The following is a 22685-nucleotide window of genomic DNA, read 5'->3' as shown; positions in this document are numbered from 1 at the left end:
TCAAAACAACCCTGGAAGGTAGGTGCTATTATTATCAACCCACTTTACAGATGAGAAAATGGAGAAAGATAGAGGTTAAGTGAATTGCCCAGGGTCACACAGCTAGTATGTGTCTGAGGCTGGATTTGAACTCAGGTGTTCCTGACTCCAGGTCCAGCACTCCATCCACTGTGCCAAGGATCTTGTCTTCTCTCAATCTAGCATGAAATCATGGGATTTGTAGGAGGAACAGTAGAATTGAAGTAAAGGAACATAGAAGCTGATCTCTCAAGCTGGCCAGGGGCCTCAAAGTCATGTAGCTGAAAGCCCTCGTTTTGTACATGAAGAAATTTAGGCTGAAGGAAGTGAATTGATATGCCCAAGGTCACACAGGTAGTAGATATCAAAGGCGGCATCTAAATGAAAGTTATCTGACTCCAGAGCCAGTGAGTACCTTCTCCACTGTCTCCTAACACATCTAGTCTGATGGACTCCTTTTACTGTGGAAACCGAGGCTCGCAGATGGCAGGTGACTTAGCCAAAGTCAAAACAGGTAGTCAATAGCAGGGCTTCCTTCCCAGGGTATCTGATGCTGAATCCAGTGTTTTCTTGACCCTTTCTTGACCATACACATTCAATAGATGCTGCTAGTCAAGGTCTGCTTACAAAAACCACAGAAATGACTCCTAATGAAAGAGCAGGGGCTTTGCAGTCAGAGGTCACAGGGTTAAATCCCACTTCTGCCATTTAAATATATGTGTGACCTTAAGTCACATGATCTTTCTGAGCCCCAGTTTCTTCATTGGTAAAATGAGATGGTTGGACTATACAGTCTTTAAGGTGCCTTCCAGATCAAAATTGATATCCCTATGATCCCTTTTCAAGGCAAGAAAGGGAAGTTCTAAGCAGGAAATAACAGTGATTTGTATCCTAGCAAAACTGAAGTCTTTGTCTTAATAGGCAAAAAAAGGCAAATGCCAAAGAGAAAAACTTCATTATAAGCTCCGTGCTATCGCTTAACTAGTTTTCATCCCTCACAGTTGGCCCTAGACCCCACCCTGAGACAGCATTCTCAAGATAATGTGTTCAAAACAAGTCAGGAGAATGAGCCACAGTGGCCACAAAGGTCTATTCTATTTTCTGTCATCCCCCTCCCTGTCATCTCTCTGCAGCGATGGAGACGGACACCAGGACAGCACCGACAACTGCCCCACCGTCATCAACAGCTCCCAGCTGGACACAGATAAGGACGGGCTGGGAGACGAATGTGATGATGATGATGACAATGATGGAATCCCAGACCTCGTCCCTCCAGGCCCTGACAACTGCAGACTGGTCCCCAACCCAACCCAGGAAGATCTCAATCGTAAGACAACAGAACCACTATGACGGGGTCATAGGGAAATACTCAGACACACGGACACGGTCACCCATCAGCACACCAATGTTCTGTTCTTCAAAATGAAGTTTCACGGATGCCCTTTGTTGTCACATCAAAATAATTTCTAGACATAAACCAACCCACCCCACTCAGTGAGCCTTGGATTCTAACAGAGAAAAAAATATTTAAGCCAAACCAACCATGTGTGATAGCATAAGCAGCAGCTTTCACCTATACCTATAATCCCTGACCAGTCCTAAGAAAGGAGGATGGGACATTTCCTTATTTCTTCTCCAGGGTCAAGATCGGTCATTACAATTACACAGCATTCATTCGAGTCTTGTTTTCATTCACGTTTTTGTGGTCACTATACACATTGTTCCCTAAGTTCTACTTCTTGCTTTATCAGGTTCTTCTGATATTTATCATTTTCCATGAATTTCTCATTGTTTCTTAATGGAGCAAAGAGATTCCATTACTGTCTATTCATCCACTCTTCAGTCCACACTCACCTCCTTCACGTTTTTTTCCTATTATACGAAGCAACACACTCACTCTTCCAAGGGTACCCAGGCCAATGTGGTCGTGCCTTTTTCATCTCAGTTATGCTGCTTTCATAACTAAGCTTATTTCTCTGTATTGCTGTGACCTGCATTGGGATCTCTGTGATTTGAGCCACAGAGATCAGTAAAAAGGGGAGAGAGGAGTCCAGCGCTATAGATATACCTAGGTGTGGAGAAAAAAATAGAATATAATATTGTATACAATGTGCACAAAGAGAGAAGAGCTACTGCTTTTGACATCACCGAGGCCTTGATGGAGGGAAGTGAGGGTAGAAGTGAAGATGAGGTGGTTCTTGAGGAGATCAGAGGTGACAGCCTCAGAAGGAGTCCACTGCCAGCTCTGCCACCTTCCCTACTGGGGAGTCCCCAAACCCCAGCTAAGGAAGGACTGGGAAAACGAAATGGCCCCGGAAAACTTTGAGATATGCCAGCTAAGGTTGCGAGATGTAATACTTGTGTCCCCTTCTTCATTCAGGGTCTCATAGTATATCCAGTTTGAGGAAAGCCCTGAATAAAGGATGGAACATGAATGTTTAGCTGGATCTCTCAGCAATCCCCAGTTGTTTTTTTCCAAGAGTTAAAAAAGCTAATTCCTCAGTGGGGTGATGGGATAGAGACACCTGCCACCGGCGGGCAGTTCCTGCTGAAGGATTCGTCTTTGGCCTGGAAGTTGAAAACAGGTCAGCTATTGGGATGCCACACAATGAGACTAGGACTTCAGGAAGGGCTCTCTGTTCTTACTGTCTAATTTCATCTTTATCCTTATCTGAAAGGATGAGTGGGGACTAGTGTCACCAAACCTTTCTCCCGTCTCCCTGATGCATCCAGGTGATGGCGTGGGAGATATCTGTGAAACAGACTTTGACCAAGACCAGGTCATTGATCGGATCGATGTCTGCCCTGAGAATGCAGAGGTCACCCTGACAGATTTCAGAGCCTACCAGACGGTTGTCCTGGACCCTGAAGGTGATGCCCAGATTGATCCTAATTGGGTGGTTCTGAACCAGGTGAGTTTGTGCTTCGTTTTATTGGGAGGATGGGCCGCACATATGCTGTGTTTGTCAATGAACAAATAAGATGAAACTCAGAGAGGCTGAGTAGCATGGCCAGAGTCACATGACAGTTTTTCATTTTTCTACCTGCAGAAGGCTAGGTAAGTAGGGCACTGGGCTAGGGAGACAGGAGGTCAGATATGGCCTCAGACACTTACTAGTTGTATGACCCCAGGCAAATAAATCACTTAACTCTGTCTGCCTCAGCTTGGTGTTCTTGTTGAGTCAGTTTCAATGGTGTCCAACTCTTTGTGACCCCATGTGGGGTTTTCTTGGCAAAGGTACTGGAGTGGTTTGCCATTTCCTTCCCCAGCCCATTTTACAGATGAGGGGACTGAGGCAAACAGAGTTAAGTGACTTGCCCAGGGCCACACAGCTAGTAAGTGTCTGAAGCCAGATTTGAACTCAGGAAGAGGAGTGTTTCTGATTCCAGGCCCAGAGCTCTGTGCATACAGATGGTATACCTTATACTATACATATATTATATATATATATATATGTGTGTGTGTGTGTGTGTGTGTGTGTGTGTGTGTGTGTATGTATGTATATATATGTATAAATGGTAGATGGTACATATACACTATATATATATATATATAAATAAATGGTAGGTGGTAGATAATATACTTTATACTATATATATACATATATACACACATATGCACACACATATATATGTGTATATATGTATATATATAAAAATGGTAGATGGTAGATACCTTGTACTATATATATATATATATATATATATATATATACACTATATATACCAATATAGTATACATATACCATCCACCATACATATACCAAGGCAATTTATTAAATTATTAAATAATTTAGATAATTTATTATTTGTCTGATCATTTATTTATTTAGGGAGATAATAGAATTTAATCTTTTAAATTCTTTAAAAACAGGAGGAAACCCACTTGCTTCCCAATCAGAGACTACTATGAAAAGAGCTTCTGTGAATATTTTTATACATACCGTGCTCATTCTCTTTCTTTTATGACTTTCGGGTATAGGCCTGTAGTTGTGTTATCCAGCTCTGCCACTTATTAGCTGTGTGACCTTAAGCAAGTCACTGAACTCCTCTGGGCCTGAGCTTCCTCATCTGTCAAATCAGACGGTTGAGGTAAATGACTTCTCAGGTCCCTTTGAGGTACAAACCTACGGTCCTCCAGCCAGTATCTGGAAGATGAGAGAGTTCCAGGGACTTAGAGCAATACTATAGCAGAACTATTTGTAGCAAAAGGGAATAATTGAGTCACTAAGCAATTAAAAACATTTAAGGGCTGGTAGTTTTCTTAGCAAATAAAAAGGAGAGAGATCTGATTAGTTGAATTCCGTAACTAAGGCTAATAAGTGCTTCTGCGGCAGGCTATTTTTGCTCCCCTGGGTTAACCGGACAGGCCATCTCTTAGACAGGAAGGGCCCATCTCTGATCAGGAGGAGGAGAGAATGGGATGGATTTCACCAGAGAACCTATGGGGCACTCTGAACAATCCCAGACTGCTCAGGAGTAAAATACAAACCCCTCCACCCGGCACCCACAATCTGGCTCCAAACCACCTCTTCAGGCTGCTTTTTTTATGACTCCCATTCATGCGCTCTACTGGCTTCTAACTCTTTTCTCCAAACTCAGCCTTCCATTTCCCATCTCCCATCATGCCTTCACGTGGGCTGCCCCACTCCCACCCCCAGTGTCTGGAAGTGGCTCCCTTCTCACCTCTGCTATAGCTTCCTTCGAGGTTCAGCTCAGGTGCCACAGCCTACAGAGTGCCACTGCTGTTCGTAAAGGCTCTCTCTCCCCTCTGTTTACCTTGTACCTTATCTGTGTTGTAAACCATCCCCCTACACAAACACACATACACTTAGAATGCATGTAAGCTGCTTGAAGGCTGGCATCCTTTTGTTTTGTCTTTGCAGTGTAGTGGTTAGAGAACTGACCTCAGAGTCAGAAGGACCTAGATTCAAATCTCACCTCTGTCCCATACTGGCTGTGAGACCCTGGCAAGTCATTAAACCTCTCCTTGCCCTAATTCTCTAAGATTATTAGTTATAGAGCAATTATAGATATTTTTTCTCATTCCTACCTATACTAATGAAATGACAAGTTTGGATCACCCCAAGAGGGGTATGTTTGGTTTTTTAAAGTGAATTTTATTTTTTTCAATTATCAAGCATTTTTTATCCCAATCACCTCCCCACACTCCACGCTGGAAAAAAATAGAAAAACAAAACCCTTGAGACAAATATGCATAGTCAAGCAAAACAAATTCCCCATGTTGGCCATGTCCAAAAACGTTTCTTTTTCTGCATATTAATCCATCACCTACCTCTTTGTCAGGAGGTGGGCAGCATTCTTTATCATCAGTCCTGTGGAATCCTTGATATTTGTTGTATGAATTTTTACATGTCATTATCCGTTCTCTTTGAACTAAGGCAGAGTCCTTAATGAGGTCATTGAAATAGCTTTAGGGGCGAATTCAGTGGCATACAGTATTTTAAATCTCAACATGCCAATACGACAATATGGTATTTGGAGTTACAGACTTCCATGGGCTCATCCCATCAATTCTAGGATTGCTTTCAACTAGCTGAATCTTCCTTTGCAGGGCATGGAAATCGTACAGACAATGAACAGCGATCCTGGCCTGGCCGTTGGTAAGTCCAGAAGGGTGGTGGCTACCAGGTGTAGTAAAGTTCAATTGAGTGATGCCCAAATTCTAGTAACGTCTCTTAATGACATTTGAGTAGATGTATGTATTTTCCCTCTCTCCTCAATCCTTTTCTAAAAAAACAGTTTCTTCTCTCTTCAGGGTACACAGCTTTCAATGGCGTTGACTTTGAAGGCACCTTCCATGTGAATACTCAGACAGATGATGACTATGCTGGCTTTATCTTTGGTTACCAAGATAGCTCCAGTTTCTATGTGGTAATGTGGAAGCAGACAGAACAGACCTATTGGCAAGCCACACCATTCCGGGCTGTTGCAGAGCCAGGCATTCAACTCAAGGTATCAGTCCTTCACTGCCCTCCTCCCCAGGATGAGAATGTGGGCCTGGGCCTCCTGTCCCCTCACCAGACACACAGCTCAGACACAAACACACACACACACACACACACACACATACATACACACACACACACACACAGAGTTAGCACATTCTCCTCTTTTCATAGTTACTTGTGTATATGCCTTTCCTTTCCTACTAGATTAAGAACACCTTAAGAAAAAAGGATTGTACAGACAGCTCTAGCTTTGTGTAAATTAGAATTGCAAATTTGACTTGACATAGATAATTCTGAAAGAGATCCACATTCTGAAAAAAACACCTATGTTAACTTTACTGTACAGTATTATGTCTCTCAGCTCCTGCCCTCATGGCCTCCCACCCACCCACCCCCCAAAAAAACCCTCCAAGTGAAAGCAGAAGAACATGGATATGGAGAAATCAACACCTCCATAAAGAAACTGGGCCTTGGCTTGACACCTTCTCCAAGGAGAGAGGAAACCTTTGCCCCACTCCATTCATGTCTGTCCTTCATCCATCTGCAGTCCCCATATGTCACCCGTCCTCTCTGGGTCCATGTCCAGCCCCCAGATGTCTGCTCCCAGCCCGTTCTTCTTCTCCATTCTGACCAGGCCCCACATGGTTGGCCCTGGGCCTCAACGAGCCCCATCCTGCCTCTCTCCTTCCCTTCCCCGGGCAAATCCACATTAGCTAAAAATCACTTTAAGTAGAAGTCTGTGGACCAATCCACAAAGGCAAATACCGTCTGTATTGTATTGGCCTTGGTATTGCTACTGCTTGTTAGTACAGTACTTTCGTACAAAGCAGGTATTTAACAGTTACTAGTTAAATTGAATTGAAGCGAACGACTCATTTAGCACAAATTCGTAAGGATTGCCAGGTCGCCTGTCACTCTATTACATTATTCACCAGGCATTTTATTAAGTACCCCTACCCAGCACCACTGTACTAAGTACTAAGGCTAGAAGGACAAGAGCAAAAACAGCCCCTGCCTTCAAGGGGCTTCCATTCTCCTGGGGAGACACAAATAAATATACGCAATAAGTACGCAAATAAATATAAAACATATACGAAGTAACATTGTTGCCATTTAACCAGAAATTCTTTATCTTAATAAGGTCCTTGGTTCATGTGTGCGTGTAATTAATAGGCAGAGAAGAACAGAATGGTGTTAGCTAACATCTATATACTGTCTACTATGTGCTAAATGCTTTACAATCATAATCTTATTTGATCTTCACAACAACCCTGGGAAAGAGGTGCTATCATCACCCCCATTTTACAGACGAGGAAACTGAGACAAAGATCAGTTAAGTGACTTGCCCAGGGTCACACAGCTAGCAAGCACCTGTGGCTGAATTTGAACTCAGGTCTTCCTGACTCCAGGCCTGGTGCTGTACTCACTGCACCCCTTCCCTTGCCCAGTGGTATAGATTAGAATTGCTCAATATTTATTACAAAAGGACTAGGATAACATGAGACAAAACAGCATTTAAATTTCTTCCTCTCCCTCCCCCTTCCCATGATTTCGTTGATGTGGTACAATACCCAGTGTGGAATCTCCCTCCACGGATGCAACTCAGCAACTCCTCCTCCTCTGTAGCTTATATAGCCTTAGAGACTTGCCTGGTTCACCGAGAGACTGAATGACTTGTCTAGGCTTACCCAGCTAGTATGAATCAGAGGCAGGTCTTGAACACAGGTCTTCCTGACTCCAAGGCCAACCCTCTCTATCCACTATATGGCACAAGTGGTGTTTATATAGCTTGAGTTTTCTTACATCTGGTAACAAGGTAGTCTGATTATAAGCTTGACTTCAGATCTCTTAGACTCATGCCCACCTCCTCACTCACAGGACTCTCAAGGGAAGGCGAGAAAGTATGCAGTGCCTTCCATCTTGTAATTTCGTTACATCTCTAATCAGGCTGTCAAGTCAAAGACAGGACCAGGGGAACACCTCAGGAACTCCCTGTGGCACACTGGGGACACCAGCGACCAGGTGAGGCTGCTGTGGAAAGACTCGAGAAACGTCGGCTGGAAAGACAAGGTGTCCTACCGATGGTTCCTGCAGCACCGGCCCCAGGTTGGCTACATCAGGTAGGAGGAAGAAGGATAGAAAGCTCTTGGAGAAGGGGCTATAATTGCAGGACTTGGCTTTGTCTTCCTGGTCTTCAAATGTCATCTAGCAGGGGCAGCTAGGTGGCACAGTGAGTACAGCACCGGCCCTGGAGTCAGGAGTATCTGAGTTCAAATCCAGCCTCAGACACTTGACACACTTACTAGCTGTGTGACCTTGGGCAAGTCACTTAACCCCAATTGCCCTGCCTCACCCCCTACAAAAAAACAAATGCCATCTAGTAGAATGTAAGCTCCTTGAGAGCAGAGACTATTGTGGGTTTTGTTTTTATATTCCAGTTCCTAACAAAGTTTCTTGCACATAGTAGGTGTTTGACAAATGCCTATCAAATTTAGATTAAGTGGAAATGCTCTTGTGCATTTCTAGTATCTTCACTTCTCAGGGCCCATCTATATCCAAATTCCTCTGATTTGTTGGGTTAACAGTTCTTACACAAGCTACAGGTTCTAAGAGAGAGGCAACAGGAAGTCTTCCCAGTCTCCAGTTATGATCTTAGGCCAATGTGGGCACAGACTGAAGTTCCAGGTTGGCTCTGGACTTGGTGTTTCAATATGGGGCTGAGATTATTCAAAAGGGCATGAGAAAATGAGAACTCTGGACAACACCTATGGGATACCAAGTAGAGACTTGCTAGATAGATTGCATCATGACTTCATAATCACATTGCATAGATAAGCGCTCACTGCCATAACACTGTCTGAAGAGGAGACAGTGGAGGATCTTTTTTTTTTTAATTTATACCCTATCTCCCTGTTCCTCCAGCATCCTGAGCCCACAGCCAAACCACAGCATTTGGAAACATTGCTCCCAAAGCTATACCTAGGGTGAGGTTACTGGGGCTTTGTCCCAGGGTGTCAAATTTAGAGGGCACTGAAACCATTCATCTTCCTTCAGCAGCATGAAAACAATGAGTTTAGCACTAGTTAACCAGAATAATTAGTTAAAGTAAGAAGCTGCTAGATGGCAGGCTGGGGCGAGGGTGGACTGATCCCCAAGTTGACTGAAGGCCCACTTTGTGCCCCTTGCCCCAGTGTGGTCAACGGATGCTTATTGACTGACTGATTGGTCGATCACCAAATGGGGCAATCAAAGCCATAACTAAGGGGGGAAGCATTCATTAAGCATCTTCTGTGTGTCAAGTGCCACGATAGGTGCCAGGAATACAGATACAAAAGGAAACCAATCCCTGTCCTCAAGAAGCTTATGTTCTACCAAAGAAACATAAAACATGCATAATCATAGCTAACATTGATATATGGCTTTAAAATGTTTAAAACACTTTTCATATATTATTTCATTTGGTCCTCACAGGAATCCACTGAGGTAGCTGCTACTATTATCCCCATAGATGGGAAAACTCAGAGTGAAAGAGGTTAAGCGACTTATTCAAAGTCACGCAGCTACTAAGTATCTGAGTGAGGATTCAAATTCAGCTCTTCCTGATTCCCCAGGACCCCATCCACTATGTCTTCTAGAAAATACAGGATATACAGCAAATAAATACACAGTGATGGGGCAGGGGAAGGCGGTGCAGAAGAATGACCTCTTGAAGGAGGTGCCTCTTGACCTGAGCCTTGAAAAGAACTACAAGTCCTGAAAGCTGGAAGTGATGAGGGAGAAAGTTCCAGGGACGTCCCCAGATGGCAAGCCCCTTCTGCCACATTTGTGTCCGTGATTCTGTGCCCGTCCCTGTTTCTGGGGGCCTGTCAGCACCCCATTGCTGGCCAGGGGTCAGCACCACTCATCCCCCTTCTGAAGTCTCATGAAAGATCCCGATGACTGTGTTCTCTGCAGGGTACGTTTCTATGAAGGCTCCGAACTGGTGGCCGACTCAGGAGTGACCATTGACACCACCATGCGTGGAGGAAGACTGGGCGTCTTCTGCTTCTCTCAAGAGAACATCATCTGGTCCAACCTCAAATACCGCTGCAATGGTAAACTTACTGCCAAATTATTATTGCTGTTATCCCAAATGACCATTGACTTGTTTAATGCTGTGCCTTCCTCCAAAAAGCTCAAAATATTTATGTAATGCCAATTCACAGTAACCTCACTACCCTGTTGTAAGGGAAGCAAATGTTGATCTTAACTTTTCATGCTTTACAGATGAGGAAATTAAGCACCTTGGAAATGAATGGGTTTTGCCTGAAGTCTTAAGTTAGTTATGACAACGGTTCTCAAACATTTTTTAGTCTCAAGACTCCTTTAAATTCTTAAAATATTTTGAGGACCCCCTGCCCAAAGAACTTTGGTATGTGTAGGTTAAATCTATTGATATTTACCATATTAGAAATCTTAATATTATTAAGAAAATAATTTTAACCTCAAAGATCCCCAGAAAGGGTATCAGGAATCCTGAAGGGTCCCCGGATAAGACTTAGAGAACCAATGGATTAAGGCTTCTGGATAGGACTTCTTTAGCATAAGAACCAATGGGGAATTCAGTCATATTTAGATCTGAGGATGCGAGGGTCTCGGCCATTAGATTCATGTGATTAATTCTCAGTCACACTTCTTCCTTCTCCTATGTCAACCAAAACCCACCTACGTACTTACGGGCTAATAGCTAGAGAGCAGGGAGGGACCTCAGAGACCATCTAATTCAACTTCATCATTTTAGAAACAAAGAGACTGAGACCCAGGCAGGTGAAGGAAACATGTAATTCATGGTGTGACTTAAATTGCAGAGATGGCTTGGAGCCCTCTCCATGTGCTCAACAGTGCCCTCTATAGACTCCCTCATAAACTGCAATGACAGAATTACAGGAACCACAATAACCTTTCATTCATTTTCTTCCTGCAGACACCATTCCCGAGGACTTTCAAGAGTTTCAGACTCAGAATTTCGATCGTATAGATAATTGAGCAAGAGGAAACAAACCACAATTTCATTTCTAAAGACTAAAGCAATATATTTTTAAACATTACATATCTCGGTACCTGCCACAGCTTTATCTCAGCACTGCAAATATTTCAAGACTTTTCTTATGGATGTGACAATAAAAAGGAGATTAAGTCATTTCTAAACATCTTGTGACCCAGACATAATTTAGGAGCTGCTCAGCTATTTTATGGTGCTCTGGTTAGTACTCTGGACTTTGAATCCAGGGATCTAAGTCCAAATCTCAGTGGGTTCTCATTTTCTTGTTGTTTTTGTTGAGTTATTTAGTCACATCTGACTCTTCATGACCTCATTTGGGATTTTCTTGGCAAAGATACTGGAGTAGTTTGCCACTTCCTTCTTCAGTTCATTTGACAGATGAAAAAACTGAGGTAAACAGGGTGAAGTGACTTGTCCAGGGTCACACAGCTAGTAAGTGGCTGGGGCCAGATTTGAACTCATGAAGATGAGTCTTCCTGATGCCAAGCCCGGGGCTCTATCCACTGGACCACCTAGCTGCCTCTCCTTTTATTTTTTTTGAGCAGGTTAGCTCTGTTGGACAGACTGAGCAGAGTATGATAAGTAAGGTCTAAATCATAGGTCAGATCCTTAACCAATCCACTCAGGTTAACAGAGAAAAAAACTATTCCAAAGCTACAGAGTGCCTCCTACCTTGGATCTACCATCTTGGAAAAGCATACCAGCAGGCCCTAGGACAAGGGTTCTTCAGCTTTCTGTATGTCATGGACCCCCTTTGACAGTCTGGTGAAGCCTATAGATCTATAGGATCTCCCTTTTGTGAATAATCTTGTTAAGTGCATAGGATTACAAAGGAAATCAATTATGTTGAAATATAGATATCAAAATATATGGATATTTTAAAGACACAAGTTCATGGATCACAACGTCAGAGCCCCTACCCAGGGAAACCAGACCAAAGAGTGTGGATGACTTTACATGAACCCCTCACCACTACTGGAAAAAAAATGCTATCGAGGATAGTAAATAGTAAGTAAGACAAGATGGCATGAGGATGAGGTTGCCATGTGTTCTAGCTAGGAGATTTCTCAGCAATACTCCTGAGGCTGACCGAAACATTGACCTGAGTGTTGATAGATTAACCTGGCACTTCCACCAAGGTATTTAGGAGAGCAAGGTAAGAGGAAAGGGGCTGGCTGGTGCCTCTTGGATGGAAACAGGCCATGACACAAAGGCAAGAGCAAGCCTGGGAGCAGACTGAGTGGAGAAAAATGTACTCCATGGTCCAGGAAATTCTGGGCTCCCACGGACCTGGGTTTCATCTTGGGGGCTTGACACCCCAAGTTTCTCTTCGGTTCATTATTAACCTTTCCTGGATTTCCCCAGGAAAATCTCTAAGGCAAAGTTTATGGCTATTGCTTATGTCTATAGGGTTTACCCAAAATCAAATAATGGGCTCCCCAGTTCCCATACAGACCTACATGAGTAACAAGGATATACAACATGGGTAACAGAGATGGGGCATCTTTTTATTTCCTCTACCACAGAACTTTATAAGACTTAAAATAAGCAAATATATCTATATCTATATATAGGTATATGTAAAATATATACCTATGAACATATACAAAAACACAAAACTCTCAAGTAGTCCATTCCGCTCATTTCACAGTCTTGGAAGGGAAAGACCCTTTGTGGGACCCCTGAACAGTTATTTCTTATCATCTTTGGACCTGTGCTGTCAGAACAACTCACAGTAATTATCCCAGAAGGTTGGCAAGGGCCAGATCTCCTGGCCCCTCATTTCATGACTTTAGTCCTCTACTCTGCAGGGTACTTCTAGGGATGGTCTTCTCCAAGAAACACATTGTTATAGAAACCCCCCTCTGGATGGCTGGTGTCTGATTGTTGAAATCAGGAACCGTCAAGGTCAGGATTACTCATGAGGTAGTACCCAAGGCTGTAAATATTTATTTCTCAGTGTCACTAGTTGCTGAACTTTGTTTAGAAAAGGAAATAGAAAGGCAGAAGGCAGAAATCAGGGTCTCAAAGTAGAAGAAACTTTAACTTTCAGCTACCCTGGGCAAGCATATATCTCTTACTGCTATGTGCTTCTTCTGCTGTAAGTTGCCATTGATGGTGGGTGAAGGGGAGGCGGAGGAGAAATCTCTTCCGCCTCCCCTTGCTATATATTCCAATCTAAAAATCTAAGGGAGAGTTGGGGGGCAGCTAGGTGGCACACCAATTTCCCTGCCTTCCCCCCCTCCAAAAAAAAAAGCAAAAGTAAAAATCCAGAGGGGAAAGAGTCCTAAGGGATTGAAACCTTTTCCATAGTTCATTCTTACAGACTAAAGAAGAGGAAGGTTCCCTCTACAAAATTCTTTGTCCTGGCTCTCAGTTGCCAGTCATCCTCAAGGCAGCCTCAGACACCAGGGATCAATTAGAAGTTCCCAGAATCCTCCCAGCAAAGAGCCAAGGGTGACTGTCTCTCGGCAAACAACCAGGGCACATGGATAGATCAGTGGGAAGTGCTCCCTTTTGACAAAGACATGTGCTCTGTCATCTCAACAAGTGGATTGAGGGGGACTTGTCAAGGGTCTCGCAATCATACCTGCTACAAAAGAGAATAAGTGAGGCACCTGAGGCCAAGAGACACAGCAAAGCTACACCTGTGTTGGTGTTTGGTCCTGGCAATCCCAGGTGTCCATCATTCAAGGATGCTCCGTACACAGTACATATCAGAATTGAAAGTGTTGTGGATAATGAAACTGAGACCTGCCTGTAAAAACTGTACCCACGGGGCTTATACTGATTTCATAGGATCCTACATTTTTTGTGGGCATAGACCTTTGAGATCATCTGGTCTTACTTAGAAATCAAGAAACTGAGGTCAAAATGATTCACCAAAGGTCAGGAAGTGGGTAGATCCAAGATTCAAACCCAGGTCCTTTGAGTTCAAATCCAGGACTCTTTCCTCTCCTTAGAGAAAGGTGCCAGTAGCAGTCATGTGTACAAAACACTAACCACTACCAGAGGGTCATTCCCACTCTCTCTGTCCTCTCACCCCACAGTCTGTTAGGAGTAGTGCCTGAGTCTGGGGAGTGAACACAGCAGCTATAAATGAAGAATAAAAATTCAGCAGGAATAATCCGTGCCTATAAGGCTTATGTTCCTCTCATTTCTTCTGTAACTGAGGTTTAGCACCTCAAAAATCAGCAATGCATCCCTGCCTTCTTATGGAGACCATGGAGGAGGAATTGGCCCAAGTCTAGCTCCAAAGGTTGGGTTTTAGAAGCTTCCAATGTTTCTACCCTAGCAAAGAGTCCATGGTGGCTGGAGGGATGAGGGGTGGGGGGGTGGGCAAGGTGCCAAGATGAGTCCCAGCAGTGAAAGGGTTAGAATTGTTGGTCAGCATTCTTTTAGCCCTGAAGGGGGTGGCCTAAAAAGCCTTGTACATGGGAGTTGGGAGGGGGGAACAGTGGCTAAGAACTTATAATTCAGGCTTTTACCTCGGGTTGGAAAAATTCAAGAACAGAAAAAAAGGAAAGGAATCATTATATTTTACTTCTAGGCAAATCTCTGAAGGTACAATAAAGGAAGAGAGATTATTAGCACTAGCCCTCAGCTCAAATCCAGCCTTCAAGGTAAGAAAAATCCACAGAAAGAAGATTCAGAGAGTGATGGTTGGAAAAGTCCAAGTTATAAGGGCGTAGCGGCAACGAGAAAAAATAGGCAGGCAATTGCTTAGTGGGCCAAGGAGGCAGGTGCTCCAGCGAGTGTCTTCCCTGGGGCATGAAGAAAGAGCAAGGTGCACCCCTTCCTCTCCACAAGAAGGGAGTTGGATGGTCCTTACATGGAGAATACTGTCAGTAGAAAGTCAGTAGAAAGACTAGAGAGGGAGAGAAAATCCCGGAAGCCGCATTGTTCTGCACAGAGTAGATTCCCTTGGGATGCTCTTACAAAGCAGGGACTGCAGGGAGGGGAGAAACTGAGTTGAAAAGCATCTGATTGCGTTGGCATTTCCACCAAGGTGAGCCAGGTCCTAGGGAGGGATCAAAATGTCCTAGACTTGATGGTAAGAAAGAGCAGGTGACTGAGAGCAGTGACTGCAGGGGAGAGACTGGGTGACGGAGGGCAGCCAAAGTGCCCTTGATAGCTGAGCGTGGGCCTTTCTCTCTTTTTCTTGTCATTTCCATGAATGGAGGGATTCCTGAGTGTCTGGAGAGTTGGTATTTTTCCAGAGGGTAGCACACATGATGGATCAAAACTGGAGCAGTAAATGACAATGAAAGCTATAGTCAGAGCTGACCTGGAGCTGCCTACCTAAGTCCTACAGGCTAATCTTATTCCTACTTTCCCCTTGTTTAGCTATCCCTATCCTACAGAATGACCCCAAACTCTATAAGCCAAAGACCCTTCAACTGATCCTGATTCTCCCTTTCATGATGGCACATGATGTCTGAAGGAGGAGGAAATTCTCCCCTGCAGACAACCATGAAACTGCTAGGGAAGGGAAAGCAATGGGTCCAACAGTGGAGTTAGGCCACCTTGCCAAATGGTGGTGGGCTGAGCAGGGCCAGCTTCCCCTACAGAGAAGTTACACACTGCCTTTTGTGTTTCAATTATATTTGCTTAAACCCTGGAGGGTCAGGCACTTAACTAGACCTGCTGGAAGTAGTACAGATCCAGGTGCTAGAAAATCAATCCCTTCCCTCGAGAGTGCAATCTAATCTGTACAAGGCAGTTAATTATGTACTAGTGTACATAGAATTCATCAACCACGCACACATATAAAGAAAATGCACTGATGAACAGGTAGGCGTCTGAGATGTGTAAATAAGTGTAACTCCTGACAACCAATAAAGTCAATACATTTGTTAAGTATCTGTTATGTGTCAGGCACTGTGCTAAGGACTAGGGATATGTAGAAAGAAACAAAAAATATTCCTTGTTGGTGAGCAGCTCACAGTCTAATGTGGGCTGGGGAGAGGGAGGTGGCTCAGAGCCAGCTGTGTGACCCCTGGGCAAGCCACTAGACTTCTCAGTGCTCTAGGCCAGCACTTCTTAAACTGTGGGTCACAACCCCACATGGGGTCGTGAAAAATTTGGCAACAGTAAAAAGTTTCTGAACAAGCAACAACCAAAAGTTAATTCAAAATCAAGCCCTTAATGAATTTGAGGTGTTTCTGGCAGAGCTTGCCCGTGTTTTATCACACAACTTCACTACAGCCTTGGTTCTGAACACAGAGCATGCACAGGCCCTCAGGCCATGAAACTCAAAAAGGGGTCCTGAGTAGAAAAAGTTTAAGAAGCCCTGCTCCAGGCAACTCTCTGAGATTCTATGTTGCTGAGAAGGTGCCAACCTTCATTGATAGAGTCCCCTCATGTGGGCATCCCTCCACCAATGAAACCACAGGGGCCTATCTATCCCTATCCTTTAGAATGACCCCAAATTCTGCAAGCCAAAGACTCTTCAACTGATCCTGATTCTCCCTTTCATGATGGCACATGATGCCGGATGGAGGAGGAAATTCTTTCCTGTAGACGACCACAAAACTGCCAGGGAAGAGAAAGTAATGGGTCCATGATATAATAAAGTCACCTCCAACCAATCCATAATGATGACATAGCACCCTCCTAGGTGCTATGGAGACAAAAGAAGAACAGTCTCTGGACAATTTACTTCTTATTGGTGGAGACAAGATATATACTGGTGAAGCAATTTGAGCACAAAATTGCAAATATAAAAAGGGTAAATTATTTGATGCAAACAAATACACATCTCCCCCTTTCCATAGTTACTAGGCAACGGGTTGCCAGACATAAGACTGGCCTCATATACTCTGCTACACCAAACCATCCCCCTTCTAGACTGCACAGCACACAAAATGCCCATGCATGGGGAAACAGAAGTGCTTCTTCTCCTTTTACTAACTTCGGCTTTGGAGATGATCGGCAAGGGGTGGACAAAACCTTTTTTTTATTTCTGGGTCTTGGGAGTATAACACAGGTAATCTGCCCTTCTACAGTGTGCAAATGTGCTGATATGACTTCTTTTGTTCCTTGGGCTTCCAAAACTCCTATGGATGGAGGAGACTGACATCACACAAGACTGCTCACAGATTTTGAACTGGAAATAAATAGAAATTCAGAGGGGCACAATGGCTATGAAGCATTATCTATCTATATTCTATAATAAGGCTGGGATACATCAGTATTGACTTCTCGGGCATTTTGGTAACACTCATTTCATGGATAGCCAGGAGCACAAACAGCCTAGTGCAGTTTGGGACCAAGAAATCCTGGTTCCTGTTTGCAGAGTCACTGAAGGTTTCCATAGTACTCTCTAATCTTGGTACAGAAACTTAGTTGGGAGTCTCTGTACAACTTTGCTTTTACTAGCTATTGCAAGACACCAATTTCTGGGTTAACTTCCTTCTGGAGTCCCATGAGCTAGACCTCAGTTGGAGAAGCTGCAATTGGTGGAAATAGAGGCCAACCCATATGGGGTCTTTCCTGCCTCAGGGGTTGAAATGAACAGAATTTGAAGTCTGTTACATTATATCCAACTGATTCTTCTACTTTTCTTATGCATTTGTGTAATACAATTAAACTGCTAAATAAGATAATCTTTCTTTGCACAGAGGTTTGTGATTGACACTCGTTAACGGTTGTTCTCTTCCGTGGACAACCATGAAACTTCTGGGGAAAAGAAAGCAATGGGTCCACGACATAATGGAAATCACTTCCAGTCAATCCATATGATGACATAGCACCCTTCTAGGTGCTGTGTGGACAAAAGAAGAACCGTCTCTGGGCAATTTACTTGTTGTTGGAGACAAGACCAGTGTATACTGGTGAAGCAATTTGAGAACAAAACTGCAAATATGAAAGGCCTCCTGAACTTGTCTTTTTTGAGTTGCCATATTTTCCTGAAACGCTGGACTCAGAGCATGCAGGAGGCCCTGAATGTGTCAAGGATGAAGCCCCCCAGCTGACATAATTTATTGTTTGCACCCCAAGCTGGATTCTCTGCATGTCCTTGGGAGGCAAGACAGGCACCAGCCAGTCTGTGCCAGGCTAGGATAATGCTTGCGCATCTGGGGAACTTTGCAGATGAGCAGACCCTCCCATCCTCATAGTCTAGCAGTTCCCAAGGGAAAAGAATTTGGCTTTTGCCGTTGTCTTGCTCCTCCCATGGTTTTGTCCTTTTTCCCACCATTACTGCACCTGTCCCCTCACATGCCACGCCCTTTCCTGTTTTCTCTTTTTCCTTTTGTTGGATTATCATAAATATTCAAACTTCTGTAAGGACTGTGAACTCTCTGGATTCCACAGGCGTATTAATTTCTCTTGTAATAAGCCTGGTTTTCACATGTCTCATGATTGTCTATTGACCCACGGCATATTGTGAAAGAAAGGAAGGTGCATGGCCCATGAAAGATCAGAATGTGACCCAGGGATTGAACAAATCCTATTCCCAGAAACCTACAAAGTAAGAGCTTGGAAAAAGTGAAAAGGGAGGCTGGAGTAGTTGAGTTGCAGCCTGTGTACCAAGGTCCTGACTGCTAACTGACACCAAGAGCTGCTCACAGTATCTCCTGCTTGTTACAAAAAGGTACCCAAGATGTCCTCACATGATTGATTACTCTCCCTGAGTCTTGGAAGTGGAGGGGAGAAATTGGATCCTATAGTTTTTTTCAGCTGAGGGTTGTTGTTTGTTTGTTTTATGTCTGATATGAGTCTGATGGAAACAAAAATCAAACAGCTATTTCCAAAGCATGCAATTGGGAGGAATTGGTTATATTGGTTCTAATATCATAACATCAAAGAAGAAAATGACTGATGCCCTTGTGGGAAGACAGAAGACAATGAGCAAGACTTGGCTGCAGTAGGAGAAATGATAGAAGGGAAGGAAGTCCTGAGAAAGAAAACATTAAGGAAAGCATATATATACCTATTTATGTCTAATGATAGCCATCTCTAGGGTGGGGGTAAGGGGGAGGAAGGGGGAATGAGTAAGAAAAAAAAGAAATTTACATGATAATTTTATTGTATTTTGGAAAGGAATAGCAAGTCATACATCATAGATTTATACTTTCATATGTAATCATCTTTTTTATTGTACTGTGTTGTGGAAATGCTTGCTTTATTTCACAAATTAAAAATAAAATAAACATTTTTATTTAAATTAAAATAAATTGAATTAATCTTAATTAATTATTAATATTTATTAAATTAAATTTAAAATAAAGTAAATTGCCTTTACATCAGTTAATTTATACAGGCATTCACAATCTATGTGTATCCCTTTCAATTGTCATAATAGCTGTACCATTCTCAAGACTGACATATATATGTATATATATATAAAACATACATATGATGATATAATCCCACATAAAGATACAGACAACCTGCCCTTATTGGTTAATAAGGTTTATGGGGGTTTTCCCCCCTGGTTACCTTTTTATATCTCTCTTGAGTTTTGTATTTGGAGATCAAATTTTCCATTGAGTTCTGGCCTTTTCATCAGGAAGGTCTGGAATTCCCTTATTTCATTGAATGTCCATCGCCTTGCCTGAAAAATTATGCTTAGTTTTGCTGGGTAGTTGATCCTTGGTTGTAGTCCCAGCTCTTTTGCCCTTCAGAATATTATATTCCAATTTCTCCTGTCTTTTAATGTGGAAGCTGAGAGATCCTGCGTGATCCTTCCTGTAGTTCCACGATATTTGAATTGCTTCTTTTTGGCTGCTTGCAGTATTTTCTCCTGAACAAGGTGTGGTATATGAAGGTAATGGAATACTATTGTGCCATAAGAAATGGGGATGATATGGCCTTCATAACAACCTGGAAAAACCTACACGACATAATGCTGAGTGAGCGGAGCAGAGCCAGGAGAACACTGTACACAACCACAGATATATGGATTCCGTGAGGACCAACCCTGACAGACTTCGCTCTTCTCAGCAACAAAAGGTGCAGGCACAACTCCAAAGGACTCCCGATGAAGAATGCTATCTACATCCAGAGAAAGAACTATGAAGTTTGAATGCAGATTGAAGCACACTTCATGCTCGCCTTTTTCTCTTCTCTTTTGTTTTTGTTTTTGGGTTGTTTTTTTTTCTTTTTTTTTTTGATTCTGTTTCTTCTTTTTCATTATTCATTCCATTGGTCGTAATTCTTCTCCGCAACTTGACTAGCGTATAAATTAATTCAATGCGAAGTCAGTCATTCATGGTAGTTATATGAGATTCCATACCATCTTGGGGAGGGAGGGGGGAGGGAGGGGAGAAAATCTGGAACTCAAAATTATGTAGAACCATCTGTTGTAAACTAAAAATAAAAATAAATTTAAAAAAATAAAGTAAATTTAAAATTTAAAGAAAATTTTTTTTAAACTACCACAAAGTACTGAGTTCAGAGGAAAGGTGAAGCAAAGTAGTCCTGAAGAAGAGAGGGCATCTCCCCAAACCCCATTTCAAAACACATTTCAGCTCAACCTACCTCTTTTCAGCAAGCAGGCCTGACCCAGGCCAATCTAGCAGTTTAGGTTTAGAATCAGAAGGAAATGTGATCCTGATGAGATACCACATAACAGTGAATAAAGGGAGGTTTACTGAACTATAAGGACATTCAGCAAGGATAGAGCATGGCTCCACAGTTGGGCATAGCTCCACCGCCAGCCTCTGGGTTAGCCAGGCTGGTGTGTTGGACAAAAGGCTAAGGGAGTAGCTCCTGACCCCTCATGCACTGACTTTTGTATTTAGTCCACCAAGAAGTTATTAGTGGTTTGAGTTTCAACTTCCTGAGCCAAGGACAGATTCAATACCAAAAATCTAGCCTAGCCTACCTGGGGTAAGGCCTTAGGATACTGCTCTACCACTAGCCAGACATGTTCATTATTATTTTTATGACCTTTCTTTTTACCTCCCATCTGATATTCTGTTATTGGCTGTCTAGTTTCTGATTATTGAAGCATGGATCACCCTGTTCCTACTGGTTTGATAAGTTTTTTGAATAAAATGAGGTTCTAAGTATTGACTAGAAACTCCTGGAACAGACAGCGTGCTGAAGGCTATCCTTTCCAAAGTTCCTCTCAGGCTTAGGATCCTTGGAATAACTAAATTTTCTGACAAATCAACAACGCCCCTTTTCCAGAGGGCCCAGAAACAGATTCATCTAATTTTCCATATTTCCACAAGAGGGCAGCACGCCCCCACAATTTTCTTTGCTTATTCATGCGGTGAGAGGAAGAAACGTCCAATCCAACTCTATGAATATTTTTTGAGTATCCACCGTGTACAAAGGAACATCTTCTCAGGAGAATGCAAAGGCATCATCATAGAACTTTTCATTTGTCATGAAAGTAGAAATAGTGTTTGATTACAGGGGCAGCTAGATGTTGTAATGGATGGAGTGCCAGGCCTGAAGTCAGGAAGACTCATCTTCCTGAGTTCAAATCAGACACTTACTAGCTGAGTGACCCTGGGCAAGTCACTTAACCCTTTTGCCTCAGTTTCCTCATCTGTGCAATGAGCTGGAGAAGGAAATGTTAAACAGGTACCCTTGCCAAGAAAACCCCAAATGGGGTCACAAAGACTTGAACACAACTGAAAAATGTATTCAACTTTATTCAATTTGATTCAAATTTATTCAATTCAACAAATATTAGGAGGCACCTACCATGTTCAAGACATTGTTCTAGAGATACAGACAAAAAAGAAACCAGTCCCTGCCCTGAAGGAGCTTATATTCTATTGAGGGATATGACAGATACACAGACAAGTACAATACAGGGTATGGAGCAAAGGGGTCAAAGGACATATTAACAAAGGGCAATAAGAATATTTGAGGAGAGAACACTAATCACTAGAGAAGTCAGAGAAAACTTCATGAGGGAGAGGACAACGGAGCCTTTAGGAAGATAAAGGGGGACTGCATTCCTGGAGTGTGATAGAGCGTGTGCAAATGCATCAAAGCAAGAGATGGCATTTCAAGTTCAGTTTGGCTAGAATTTGGAGTATGTAAATGGGGAATAGTTTGAAAAAAAAAACTGGAAAGGTGGGTTGAAGACAGATTATAGAGAGTTTTGAATGACAGTTTGAGTACTTTGTATTTTTATTCTAGAAGGAATCTAGAGCGATTGAAGGGTTTTGAGTGGAGGAGTGGTGTGGAAAGTGTCTCAGGGAAGATTATGTTGGGACGTGTGTGAAGTAGAGAAAAGAAAAGAGAAAGACCAGTGTCAGGGAAACCGAGAAGAAAGCTCTTACAGTCATCTAGATGAGACATAATGAGAATCTGAACTAGGATAATGACTGACCCTGTTAATGGAAAAGAGATGGATTGAAGAGATGTGGTAGAGATTCAATCAACAGGACTTGGAAACCAATTGTGTATAGGACAGGGGAGGGGGAAAGAGGAGAAAACCAAGGGTGACTTTATGACTACAAAATAAGGGGATGGATAGGATAGCACCACCCTCCTGAGGGGACAGGAAATTTGAAAATGACACGGGTGTAGGAGGAAAGATGATTTATTATGTTTTGAACACGTTAAGTTTCCTGGGCCAATTGGACATATAGAGGAAGATATCCAGAAGGCATATGGAGATATGAAAGTGGAGTTCAGGAGACTGATCAGGGCCATATACACTTACAGATTTGGGATTTGTC

At 42.9% G+C, this 22685-nt stretch overlaps 1 protein-coding gene across 2 annotated transcripts in view; it reads left to right on the top strand.

Annotated features, from left to right (window-relative positions):
* Nucleotides 1-11177, top strand: part of THBS4 (thrombospondin 4) — a 54604-nt gene extending 43427 nt beyond the window's left edge. For both annotated transcript variants that reach the window (XM_036764296.1, XM_036764306.1), the window contains exons 16-22: nucleotides 1152-1345; nucleotides 2752-2930; nucleotides 5594-5642; nucleotides 5798-5994; nucleotides 7938-8110; nucleotides 9945-10084; nucleotides 10954-11177. In XM_036764296.1, coding sequence (XP_036620191.1) covers nucleotides 1152-1345; nucleotides 2752-2930; nucleotides 5594-5642; nucleotides 5798-5994; nucleotides 7938-8110; nucleotides 9945-10084; nucleotides 10954-11015 — 994 coding nt within the window. In that variant the 3' untranslated portion in view covers nucleotides 11016-11177. The remainder of the gene's footprint in view (nucleotides 1-1151; nucleotides 1346-2751; nucleotides 2931-5593; nucleotides 5643-5797; nucleotides 5995-7937; nucleotides 8111-9944; nucleotides 10085-10953) is intronic.
* The last annotated feature ends 11508 nt before the right edge of the window (nucleotides 11178-22685 follow it).

The sequence above is a fragment of the Trichosurus vulpecula genome, chromosome 1, assembly GCF_011100635.1.
Source record: "Trichosurus vulpecula isolate mTriVul1 chromosome 1, mTriVul1.pri, whole genome shotgun sequence".
In the NCBI taxonomy this organism is placed as follows: Eukaryota; Metazoa; Chordata; class Mammalia; order Diprotodontia; family Phalangeridae; genus Trichosurus; species Trichosurus vulpecula.
Note: the sequence above shows the minus strand (reverse complement) of the source record. Positions and strands in the feature narration are given on the sequence as shown.